This window comes from Pongo pygmaeus, chromosome 9 (genome assembly GCF_028885625.2).
Source record: "Pongo pygmaeus isolate AG05252 chromosome 9, NHGRI_mPonPyg2-v2.0_pri, whole genome shotgun sequence".
NCBI classification, from domain to species: Eukaryota; Metazoa; Chordata; class Mammalia; order Primates; family Hominidae; genus Pongo; species Pongo pygmaeus.
In genome coordinates, this window is record NC_072382.2 from 76,799,299 (window position 1) to 76,813,018 (window position 13,720).

General features: G+C 37.9%; 1 protein-coding gene across 3 annotated transcripts in view; it reads left to right on the forward strand.

The window, feature by feature from the left end:
* UVRAG (UV radiation resistance associated) overlaps positions 1-13,720 on the forward strand; it is a 330,142-nt gene that overhangs the window by 45,873 nt on the left and 270,549 nt on the right. For all 3 annotated transcript variants that reach the window (XM_054439837.1, XM_063672095.1, XM_063672094.1), the window contains exon 3: positions 2,669-2,703. In XM_054439837.1, coding sequence (XP_054295812.1) covers positions 2,669-2,703 — 35 coding nt within the window. The remainder of the gene's footprint in view (positions 1-2,668; positions 2,704-13,720) is intronic.

The following is a 13,720-nucleotide window of genomic DNA, read 5'->3' on the forward strand; positions in this document are numbered from 1 at the left end:
GCTCACGCCTGTAATCCCAGCACTTTGGGAGGCCGAGGCGGGTGGATCATTTGAGGTCAGGAGTTCAAGACGAGCCTGGCCAACATGGCAAAACCTCTTCTCTACTAAAAATACAAAAACTAGCTGGGCGGTGGTGGTGTGCACCTGCCATCCCAGCTACTCAGGAGATTGGAGCTGGAGAATCACTTGAACCCGGGAGGTGGAGGTTGTGGTGAGCTGACATCACACCACTGCACTCCAGCCTGGGTGACAGAGTGAGACCCTGTCTCAAAAAAAAAAAAAAGAAAATTTACTTGTATGATTTTGCTCACATTGAATGGAAAAAACTAAACAATTTTATTAATAAAATTATATTAATTTTATTTGTTTTACATAATTTTGTTTAAATTTTATTGTTTTAAACAATAAAATTGTTTAAAAACAATTTTATTAATAAAAATTATAAAATACTTTAAATACATTATTTTATTTCAGCCTCATAACAACCCTATTATATTCCAGGTGTCATTCTCCTTTGAAAGATGAAGAAATTGTGGGCCATAAAGGTTAATTGACCTATCCAGGGTCACAAAGATTGAGGTAGACTGAGGACTGGAACTATTTTTTTTAACTCTACATTCACTCATTTTTTTATATCGTGCTATAAATTTTATTGATAATATTTTAGATGCAATAGAATGCTACCCAGTGTAGGTTCAAGTTTGTCATATTAGAAATAACCTCATACTCAGCAATTTCTTTCCAAATTGTATGGCTCCTTTGTTAAACTCTCTTCATTTACATTGGCACGTTCATTTTGAGGGTCTACTGGAGAAGGCGGATTGTTTTGTTTGATTTATTCAGCCAGGTAACAAAGTTTTATTTATTTATTTATTTTGAGATGGAGTCTTGCTCTTTCTCAGGCTGAAATGCAGTGTGCAATCTCAGCTCACTGCAACCTCCACCTTCTGTGTTCAAGCGATTCTACTGCCTCAGCCTCCCCAGTAGCTGGGATTACAGGCACCCACCACCACACCTGGCTAATTTTTGTATTTTTAGCAGAGACAGGATTTCACCATGTTGGCCAGACTGGTCTTGAACTGCTGACTTCAGGTGATCTGCTCACCTCAGCCTCCCAAAGTGCTGGGATTACAGGCATGAGCCACCACACCCAGCCCCCAAGTTAACAAAGTTTTGGAAGAAGGAATGATACTACTCATCTTAGAGCTGGAAATATATATTGCAAAAACTGTTTAATTTAGACACTTTGCAGATGAAGCTAAGGAATTCGCTTTCTCAAAAGAAAAAGGGATTATCTTTATTATGTTTTTCACTGACTTAACAGTAATATATACTTTAATTCAAACAACACAAAAATATATACAGTATAATGTAAAAATACCCTGTAATAAAAAACAATAGTTTTAAATCCCTTATGCTTTTGTTTTTTGAAAAAAGTATGGTGTATGTATGTTAGGATATATGTATATGTATACATAAATACATATATTTCTAAGTTTGTATTGTCAATTAATGGTTGGAATAATTGGTTAACCATTTGAGGATAAAATGAAAAGAACAATACTTATGGTTTCATAGTGTTGCAGAAAGAGACTTTTTCATAAGTGATATTGTAAATTAGTATAATATTTGTAGGTAACAATTTGGCAATATCTATCAAAGTCAAACTGTTCTTTCTTTGAGCATGCAATTTCTTTTCTTTTCTTTTCTTTTTTTTTTTTTTTTTTTTCAGATGGAGTCTCACTCTGTCACCCAGGCTGGAGTGCAGTAGCACAATTCTGTCCACTGCAGCCTCTGTCTCCTGGGTTCAAGCAATTCTCCTGCTTCAGCCTCCCAAGTAGCTGGGATTACAAGCATGCACCACCACGCCTAATTTTTGTATTTTTAGTAGAGATGGGGTTTCATCATGTTGGCCATAAGAGCAGCATGGAGATGACTTGGGCAGGATTAGCAGAGGGAATATTGGAAGGTTTTCAGGAATGTCTGAACTTCTGACACATTTTGATTGTGTCCTTGAGTTTTGTAACCTTTTCCAACATACATGAAGTCTTGTAGAGTCATGAAATTTTAATGCTTACCGAGGACCTTCAATTATCTGTTCAATTCTCTAAGTTGTCTTAGAGCAATAATGAGCCCAAGGGAATTAAAGAGACATAGTGTTAGTGACAGAGGTAGAAGTAGTACTTAAGTCACCTGGTTGCTAGTGTTTTAACCAAAACTGTCAACCAGTTAACCTAGATTAAAACACTAGCAACCAGGTAACCTACATCAGTATTCACTCCACAGTACTGCAATGGGTAATCATTCAAGATGTTTGAGAAAAACAGAGCGGTTGGAGTCAGTTGTGAGGGTGGAAGTGGGGAAGGAAGAAGGTTGGAGCTTTTAAGGGCTCAAATTAGAATTGGAGGAAAAAAGAGTCAGTAAGGTAAAAATCACTAAAGCAAATCTGAAAGGTTTTATCCTTCTTTACTGAATTTTTTTCCCTTTAAAACACTTTCATTGAATTTTTACTTTTTTTTAACAGATAAAGATATAGAGAGAATAAATCCCTTGAAAACATTTTAAATGTTTTACCGCAACATATGTTAAAAAATTTAGAGGATTAAAAGTTGGTTAATGGGCTTATTTTCTTTCATATCACTTATTGTTCTTTTTTCTTCTTTTCCAGAATTTTATAGAAGTGAAGTGATTAAGAATTCCTTGGTAAGTTTGCTTTCTGATGGGTACATATGACTAAGTATATACACCTGTTTTCAGAAAATGCAGAAATGTAAAATAAGTTGAGGTTCAGCTCTGGTTTTATGATACTTTAACGGATCTGCTCAATTGTTAAATCATCGTTGTTTTGTTCATTGCTGTATCTCTAGTGCTTACGTAGTAGGTGCTTGATAAATATTTACAGAATGAATTGATTTTTCTGTTAAGAACTTTGAATGATAAAAACTCAAATTCTATAGTTTTCTCACTTCCATTTCCTATAAATAAGTTTCTGATTATTTCACTTGCCATATGTCATAATAAGTGATATCTTTGTTTAGATAATAGTTCCTAAGAATTTTATGCCTAGGGGTTTTGTATAGGATACTCCTACTTGTTTCTTGGCAGTGGCATTGCTCAGTTGGAAAGTTGTAAGTATCCTACTTTTGATAATATATACACTGGATATTTGCATAAATGGCTCAATTTATTAGGCTGTGTTGAAAACAAAGAAGACCTTTATGGTAATGAAAATATCTTAGTAATGGTCCAGTACCATCTTGGATTTGGCCCTTGTCTGATTTTCCACCTCATCTCCTCCTCTTTTCCGCACTCATTGTGTTCCAGGTGTACCTCTTTCAGTGCTTCAAACACACAAATCTTATCTTGTTCCTTATGTCTAGAACATTTGTTTCCTCAGCTGTTCGCTTGACTGAAGAGGTCTTCAAGGTCTCAGCTATGTCACTTCAGCAAGACCTTCTATGACTATCTCATCTAGAGCAGTTCCCTTTCCCCTAGTCATGCTTTTTCATGACCCTGTTTTGTTTTCTTTAAAGCGTTCATCACTGTTGGAAACTCTTGCTCGCTTACTTGTTTGTGTTTATGAACTGCCTCCCACCTGCTAGAACGTAAGTTCCATGAAAGCAGGGGCCCTACCAATCTTGCTGCTTCTGTTACCCTGGAGTCTAGAATAGTATAGATGCTCAGTAACTACTTGTTAAATGAATAAATGGTTATCAATGATGTGTGGTATTTACATGTTATCCCATTTTGATCCTTAGAACAACCTGTAAAGTAGATGGGGCAGATCTTAGGAAGCTGGTACCCAGAGAGTTCCAACAACTTTTGCAGAGTCAGAGGACTGCAGGACCAGAACCCCAGACCAGACCTTCTGTCTTTGTCTCTACTCTTTCCTCTTCATCAAGCTGTCTTTGAAATGTCTCTAAAATATTAATAGATTTGGATTCTACGCCAGACAGATTCCTTGAGTCCATCTCTGGGGAGATCCCATCACCAGTAAAGCTCTGGTTCTACGTATATTATATGATATAAAATAAGTGCCTAGCATCATGCTTGACATATAATAGCTACTGAGTAAATATTAGTTTTTCTTCCTCTCCTTGCTCAGGTGGAAACAGAAATAGTTTGCAGACAGTTAAGAGCTAGGAGTGATTATGGGGAAGATAGAACAGAATTTTGTGTTCATTTATTCTGTTCTCTTTTCCATAGTCAAATGTTGGGGATGGTTTTCAATATCCATTGCTTTTCCCCCAGATTTGTGTTATAATAGACCCTATGTCATAATGGCACTTTAGTGTATTGTTCTGCATTATTAGTATTGGATTTTCTAGATATTCACTTGGCTCCCAAATCCATATTTCTAAAGATCTCTGAATGTTAACTCCTATCTTCAACTCCTTTTGGCCTCCATCTTCAATTGCTTTGGAGCTATCTGTGAGGTCATGATACCTTCATCCTTAGTGCACTTAGGTGGAATGTTGTCTCCAAAGAATACTGTAGAATGGATTCAAGACAAGGGAGAGGATTGGACTGAAAGACTTGTAGGTCCCTTTCAACTCACAGTTTATACTGTAATTGTTTTCCGAATGTGCCTCATACAGTGTTTGCTTGCATTGTGATTTCATGAACATTCTGTTTCACAAAGTAGATCAAATCTCCTGGAGGTCACAGACTGTATGTCTTTATATCCCCTTAGTTCCCAGTGTATTTCTATTGGGTAGTTGTTTGACAAATATTAATTTTTTGATGTTCCTTTTAAAGGTATTCTTTGAGATTTTGGCAAGGATTCTTTTTTTTCTTTTATATCTTAATAAAGGTTCTATTAACTTAAGTAACTCTTTTATTTTATTTTATTTTATTTTTTTGAGACAGGGTCTCTCTATCACCCAGGCTGGAGTGCAGTAGCATGATCTCAGCTCACTGCAACCTCCACCTCGTGAGCTGAGGCGATCCTCTTACCTCAGCCTCCCAAGGAGCTGGGACTACAGGCATGAACCACCATGCCTGACCAATTTTTGTATTTTTTGTAGAGACAGGGTTTCACCGTGTTACCCAGGCTGGCCTCGAACTCCTGACCTCAAGCAGTCCGCCTAACTCAGCCTCCCAAAGTGCTGGGATTACAGGCATGAGCCACTGTGCCTGGACTAATTAACTCTTTCTTTCTGAGGGAGCTCTTTTTTCTTAGCTTTTTGCTAATTCATTGTGATTGGTTCAGATTGATGGGCATTGGGCAGTACAGGAGTCAACAACCCTCAGAGAATATGCCAGAGATGGCACGTTGTTACCACCCTTCTTGCTGTCTCCAAAGAAGCACTGCCAGGTCAACAGCAGAATTGGCTGGTTTCTTTCTTGTTTAGGATTTTGCAATTTTTAAGCTATTGTGATATTTGCTGAATAGTCAGTCGTTTAAATGCTTTTGTTATCTATTTGTTACCATTGTGCTTGGTACATAGAAAATGCTCAGCAAATGTTTCTTGAATAAATGAATTCTTCCCTAAGGATATTTATTGACTTCGAGGTTATATCCTGAAACTGCAAATCTTCAATTAGATTCTAAAGGATTAGGCAAAGATTTGAATACTTTATTTCTAATTAAGGCTTTGAGTAAATTTTCACTCTGGTGAACTAAGTTGGACTTTGATAAGCTTGTAAGTATCTTTTTCACTCATGTAACTTTGAGATACAGAATGTTGTTCCTTGTTTATATTCTGAGCTTGGTTCTTAGACCAGAGTGGCTTGGTTTCATCACTCTGATGTCAAAGGAGACATGGAAAAATGGACTCAAGATTAAAAAGAGGCCGAGTGTGGTGGCTCACACCTGTAATCCCAGCACTTTGGGAGGCTGAGGCGGGCGGATCATCTGAGGTTGGAAGTTTGAGACCAGCCTGACCAACATGGAGAAATCCCATCTCTACTAAAAATACAAAATTAGCTGGGCGTGGTGGTACATGCCTGTAATCCCAGCTACTCGGGAGACTGAGGCAGGAGAATGGCTTGAATCTGAGAGGCAGAGGTTGCGGCGAGCCGAGATCGTTGCCAGCCTGGGCAACAAGAGCGAAACTCCATGTCAAAAAAAAAAAAAAAAAAAAAAAAAGATAAAAAAGAGTGTTTTCCCCCAAATATTAGATAAACTGTTCTTATGCCCTTATTCTGTGCTTCTTTCTAACTCCTGAATACTCCAGATCACCTGTCCAATAAAACTTTCTGCAGTGATGGTAATGTTCTATGTATTGTTCGATACAGTTACCACTGGCCACATGTGGCCATTGAGCACTTGAAATGTGGTTCAGTCCTACTGCAGAACTGAATTTTAAATTTTGTTTAATTTTAATTTAAATAGCCACATGAAGCTAGTAGATATCATATTAGACAGCACAGTTCTAGATGCTTCTGAAAAGCTTTCTTTTTTTTTTTTTTTGAGACGTTGTCTTGCTCTTGTCGCCCGGGCTGGAGTGCAGTGGCACGATCTCGGCTCATTTCAACCTCCGCCTCCCAGGTTCAAATGATTCTCTTGCTTCAGCTTCCTGAGTAGCTGGGACTACAGGTGCCCGCCAGCATGCCCAGCTAATTTCTGTATTTTTAGTAGAGACAGGGTTTCGCCATGTTGGCCAAGCTGGTCTTGAACTCCTGACCTCCGGTGATCTGCCCACCTCAGCTTCCCAAAGTGCTGGGATTACAGGCATGAGCCACCACGCCCAGCCAGGGCTTATAATCATTAACAGGAAGAAATTTAACCTTTTTGTTTTTTTAAAAGTAGTTTGGCCCAGGTGCAGTGGCTCATGCCTATAATCTTAGCACTTTGGGAGACCGAGGTGGGCGGATTGCTTGAGCCTAGGAGTTCAAGACCAGCCTGGGCAACATGGCAAAACTCCATCTCTACCAAAAAACGCAAAAATTACCTGGGAGGCTGAGGCGAGAGGATTGCTTAAGTCTCAGAGGCGGAGGTTTCAGTCAGCCAAGATTGTGCCACTCCAGCTTGGGTGACAGAGTGAGACCCTGTCTCAAAGGAAAAACAAATTACTTCGAGCTGAGTGTGGTGGCTCACACCTATATCCCAGTACTTTAGGAGGCTGAGGCAGGAGGATCATGTAAGCCCAGGAGCTTGAGATCAGCCTGGGCAAGATGACGAGACTCCCATCTCTAAAAATAAATAAATAAATAAATAAATAAATAAAATAAAAAAATTAGCTGGGTGTGGTGGTGCATACGTGTAGTTCCCTGCTAGTTGGGAGGCTGAGGCAGGGAGATCCCTTGAGCCCAGGAATTTGAGATTGTGGTGAACTATGATTGCACCACTGCACTCCAGCCTGGGCGACACAGTGAGAACCCATCTCAAAACAACAACAACAACAACAAAAACTAAATAAAAAACTTTGTGCTTTTTTTTTTAATACCACTAGTCTCATTTATAAATCCATATAATAGCTTTTTGTATGGTTGTCTTAGCTTCTTTGATATGTATTAATAAACTTCAGAAAGCAGGGACCTCATGTGGTTCATGTTTGTAATCTCCATAGTCATTGTATCGTGATTTGCTTTGACTTGGCGAACAAACAAAATATGTTTAGTATATCATATATGTATGTATCCAAATCTAAGTTTCTGGCTATAAGACTCACTGTTATTTTACATTTACAAAAAATAGTTAAACATTCTAATTAAACTGAACGTAAGGCCTGGGCAATAGTCTTACGAGTTGTGATTCAATTTTACTAACCTCTTGTTACTTCGGAGTTTCTTCAGTCCATTCCAAGATAATTAGCAGTCTTTCCTTTTTTCATTATTTGACTTATGATAAGGAATCCTATTAGCAATAAAATATTTACTTCCTTAAGTCCTTTAAAGAGGTTGGATGAAGTCATTTCTCCAGTGACAGATATTTGCTTCTCTAATACCAAATTCATGCCTCATTGCTCTGTTTCTGTGCTTTCTGCCTACACAAAATCTTAATACTTTTTATTGAAATTTGACATTTATAGAAGAGTTTATAGATCATAAGTATACAGCATGATGAATTATCTCAAACTGAATACACCTGTATAACCAGCATCCAGATCAACAAATAGAATATTTTCAGCGCCTAAAAAGCCCTCTCCTGCCCTCTCCAGTCACTGTTACTTTCCTGACTTTTAACACCATAGGTTAATTTTACCTGTTTTTGTATGAATGAAATAATATAATATGCACTATTTTGTGTCCGATTGCCATGTTTCAACTTTATATAGTAAGATCCATTTATTTTTTGGGACATATTTGTGATTTGTTTGCTGTATAATATTCCATTGTGTGAAATCACAGAATTGACTCATTTTTTCTGTTGATAGGCATTTGGTTAGGTTCTAGTTTTGAGCTAACATGAATAGTGCTGCTATAAACACTCTCCTATATGTCTTTTGGTAAATGTATGGATAGATTTCTGTTGAGTATACATCTAGGAGTGGAATTGCTAGGAATATGCATATGGTCAGCTAAAGCTGGCAAATAGTTTTCCAAAATTATTGTTTGATTTATACTCTCACCCCTAGTCTGCGAGAGTTTTGTTTATATGGTTGTTAACACTTGATTTTTAAAAAATCTTTTGAATTTAAATTGTTAAATATTACAAAATTTTTTGTTTCAATATAAATTAAGAGAAATATTTTAAATGGCAATTAAACTTAGCAGCACATGTAGTGCTAACATTGTGCCTAACTTAATATCAAACATGGCTACTTTTAAGGGTGTGCATGTAGATACAATGACACTGGATGACTGCCACCTGGTGGTCAAAGATTGTAGGACTTTATTGATTTTACTATTTCTAAAATCAGAATTCATCTTACAATGTGAAAAAATATGCACGTTAGAACTGGTGAGTGGGACTATGTTGGATGGTAATAAATAGAATGGAGTAAACTGAAGCAACATAAGGGAGTACCTGCCAGGGGAGATTGCAGTTTTTCTGCAGCAGTCACATAGGAGATGTCACTTGAGCAGACGCCTGACAGAAGTGAGGGAACAAGCTATATAGCTATTTCAGGAATACTGTTCCAGGACAAGAAACAGGAAAGTAGAAAGACAGAAGTGTACTTGAGGTGTTCAAGAAATGGCTAAGAAGTTAGTAAGGCTGGAGTGCAGTGAGCAGAGGTGGTTTGAGGCGTTGCTAGGCACATATGACAGAGAGACAGGTGCAAGAGAATTGAGGATCAGGGCAGCAGAGGGAATGGCCTGGAGCAATAGGAGATGATGGTCAAGGGCTAAGGAGCATGAGAATGAGATTTTGGAAGGCATAGCATTACAATTAATGCAAAATGGGGCACATCTGGTGGACCAGGACCCTCACCTTATTCATGATATATTTAGCATAGAACGATTCATGGTGAATGTATAGTTCCGTGTTAATGTCTCTGGCTTCAGCTAGCTGTGCCCTCCATATCATCTCTTCTTGTGTTCAGGGAGAGGTTAGATCCTTGATATTATTGAAGGGTCATTGGGTTAATAATAAAATTATTGAAGCAATAACAGTGGAAGTGACTAAATTCTCTGAAGTTGGTTTTTCATGTTTATAAAAGAGATTAATTATATTGCGAACCCACATCTGCCTTTAACAGTTATAAAGTTAATCTAATCATTGGTTATTTTTCCAAAAATGAGTTTTTAACTTTTCTTAGAATATTAAAAATCTCATGGTGGGAGTATACTTATAGCTAATTTGTGTGTGTTTTGAAATGTCTCTGTACATGGATTTTTTAAATGAAGAAGAGGTATCAATTATAAGTACCCACTTATGATTGAAGTAGCATGTTGGACATGTCATATACATTATTTCTCATCCTGATAATAGCATTCTAAGTTAAGAGATATGCTTGTTTTACAGCTGAGGAACCAGGTTCAGCAGGCTGAGGAACTTGATCTAGGTCACACCGCTAATAACTGGTAAAACCAGTGTTCCAGAGCCCTTCTGTTTTGCAGCCTCCCTTATATCCCACTTCCTTCCACTGAGTAAGTCTGCTAGAGGGCTAACAGAGGTCAGTGATAGGCTTTATCATTGAATAAACAATTTCTAGAGCATGCATTTTAGGGAAAGCATGTGGCATAATTTATCAGAACTATAAAGTTCTGTTGAGATTGTGACTGAGCTGTTTTTAAATCTTTGGGAAAAAAACTGGCTAAACAGTACAAACATTTTTTGTGAGTTACTGGTCTGAGTGATTCTCAAACCAACTTTATGTTTCAGTGGAATTATGATTGAATGAATTAACATTGAGTGTGTGTGTGTGTGTGTGTGTTTGTGTGTGTGTGTTTGTGTGTGTGTAGCTTATGTCAGATTATGTTACTGTCTTTTAAACTGCATCATCTTCAAAGTTTTCCAACTTCTGTCTGGTTAACTACATGATTTGAAGGGAGACAGAGATAATCAACACATGGAATTGTATGTAGTACCAGGGAAGAACAGGATGCCATGAAAACATGTAAAAGTGTTATTTATGTTAGTTTGGAGGGAGAAGTTAGGAAAGGTTTCTAACAATTAGTAATTTCTAAATTGAGATAGGAAGTCTGAATAAAAGTGAATGAGACAGGGAAAGAGAGTTTATTGTGTTAATAGTAATGTTAAAATCAGTATGCTATTCCAGTGAGATGTGTTGTATGGTTTCAGAAAGTTAGAACACATTTTATGAGTTCTTGGTTGTGTTCTTGTAACCATACATTTGTTATCAAGCAACAGTAATAAATAATGGTTTTATGTCCTCTTGTGGGTGTGTGGTAGACAGTGAACTTTTCAGAGCTTATAAATATCCTGATATTCTACTATTGTACTTCTCAGTGAATATGGTGGTATAGGTCCCTGGATGATATTAGTACTTGATTAATTTGTTCCATGTAGAAATTGTGCAGGTATGTATAGGTTAAATATAAATAAAAAAATCATCTGGGTCTATATAGTAAAAATAGTAGGCTATAAAATCTTTGAATGTGTGGCAGGCTGTATCTGCCTGTATCTGAATGTACCAACTTAGGAATTATTGCTCATTGTCTGGCAACTATTTTGTAATAGTATAAAGGAAAGTCTTTGTAATCAGAAGATTGACAATAGCTCTACTGTATCAGTGTTGTATTGGCTTAGAAAGAACACCCAGGTCATCTATTCAACCACACGAAATAACTTCAAAAAACTTCCCTGTCCTCCAGAGGCATTTGATTTTGAATGAAGTATTTAAGAATATTTGCTACAACAACCCCCAAGAGTATCTATCCCTCTTCCTTGCCATGCATTATGCCCCTTCAGATACATTCACCAAGTGTCATTTTTTCACTTTGAAAGGAGGTATTATTTTCTGTTTTTTTCTGATACTTTATCACTCTAATAGTAATAGGAAATTATGCTACTTCATATTTTAGAATATATTTACTCTTGTTGAAAGGCGGTCTTACACAAAGGGGAGTAAATGACTACCTTTTAGGGTGGTATAATTTGAAGACCAGGAAGGTTTAGGCTTTAGGACATACATCAGGAAGAGATGACTTCATTTGATTTATTTCAGTGGGGCACCTCTTGTTTTTTCCCTTGTTGGATCTTAAAAAAAAATAGTTTCATTACTTTTTATTGAGATATTGTACACATCTAGTAAATGCACAAATAATAGCCTTATGACTTTTCAAAAGGAACTGATCAATGAAACACGATCATCTTTTGCTTTTCTTTGTTTTATTTTTTATTTTTTTGAGACGGAGTTTTACTCTTGTCCAGGCTGGAGTGCAATGGCGCGATCCCGGCTCACTGCAACCTCCGCCTCCAAGCTACAAGCGATTCTCCTGTCTCAATCTCCTAAGTAGCTCAGATTACAGGCATGTGCCACCATGCCTGGCTGTTTTTTTATATTTAGTACAGATGGGGTTTCATCATAACATGTTAGTCAGGCTGGTCACGAACCCCAGACCTCACGTGATTCGCCCACCTCGGCCTCCCAAAGTGCTGGGATTACAAGCATGCGCCACTGCACCCGGCCTATTTCTTGCTTTTCAGTCACTACCTTTTCCCAAAGAGAACCTGTCTTCTGACTTCTAACACCATAGCTTAGTTCTGCCTGGTTATGAACTTTTACATGGCGTATGCCCTTTTTTTTTTTTTTTTTTTTTTTTTTTTTTTTTTTGAGACAGAGTCTCGCTGTGGTTGCCCAGGCTTGAGTACAATGGTGGGATCTTGGCTCACTGCAACCTCTGCCTCCCAGGTTCAAGTGATTCTCCCACCTCAGCCTCCCAAGTAGGTGAAGTGTGCACTACCATACTAGGCTAATTTTTTTTTGTATTTTTAGTAGAGACAGGGTTTCACCATGTTGGCCAGATTGGTCTCGAACTCCTGACCTCAAGTGATCCACCCACCTCGGCCTCCCAAAGTGCTGGGATTACAGGCACGAGCCACCGCGCCCGGCCTGCATCTGCTCTTTTGCTCAGCATAATATTTGTGAGATTCGTTCATGTTGTATATAGTAGTTCACTAATTCTAATGAATATATCGTTTGCTGAACATATGTGTGCATTTCTCTGAGGTATGTACTTAGAAGTGGAATTAAGTGCTGGGTTGTAGGTTATGTTCAGCTTTAGTAGATATTGCCAAATAATTTTTCCAAGCATTTGTACCAGTTACGTTCTTATCAGCAGTGTGAGATTTTTAGTTGCTCTATCCTTGCCCAAACTTGGTATTATCTATCTTTTAAATTTTAGCCATTCTGGTGGGATTATGGTATTATGTTGTGGTTTTAGTTTAGTTTAATATGGTATTATGATATTTATGTTGTGGAGCACTTGTTCTGGAAAATCATGCCAGTTAATGCCAATTAAGAATAAACAAATCTCGAACAAGTATTGGAATCTTTTTTAAAAAGTTGATGGGATATATTTGATCTAACTTGATAGTTAAGAAGCTCTTTTTCATCTTTTTGACTATTCAAGGATCAATGGAATTGGTGGTCTGTTGAATTCCAGTTTAGTAAAATGTTACCATTTGAGTTTTTGATATCCATATTATCTTTTAATGGATTTCCTTCCTCTCCCCTTTCTTAAATAAGGGAAGATTATTCAACCTTTTCTCAACAAGTCAAGGTTATCATGAGGAACATTAATGATTATATTATACTCGACCTTCAGGGGCTGCCTGGGACATAAGGCTCCATTATTCTTACTTTAGACAGTCCCCACAACATGGCCTTCCTCATATACAAAAGTGATCTAATGCTGCCATGTTTTTTTTGTTTTTTTTTTTGAGACGGAGTCTCGCTCTGTCGCCCAGGCTAGAGTGCAGTAGTGCGATCTCGGCTCACTGCAACCTGTGCCTCCCAGGTTCAAGCGATTCTCCTGCCTCAGCCTCCTGAGTAGCTGAGATACAGGTGCGCCCCTCCACGCCCGGCTAATTTTTGTATTTTTTAGTAGAGATGGGGTTTCACCATATTGGCCAGGCTGGTCTCGATCTCCTGACCTTGTGATCCTCCTGCCTCAGCCTCCCAAAGTGCTGGGATTTCAGGTGTGAGCCACCGCTCCTGGCCTGCTGCCATGATTTTAGAGTCAGTGTCAGATATTGACTTTGTCTTCCTGTTCCAGATATAACCAACCATATGACCTTAGACAAGTGACTTAATAATTCTTAGCATCAGCTTCTCCTGAAAAATTGGGATAGTGCTGTCTGTTTCAGAGGACTCTTGAGTTTCGTGAAGATTAAGAAAGAATATATAGTCAAATTAGTAGTATA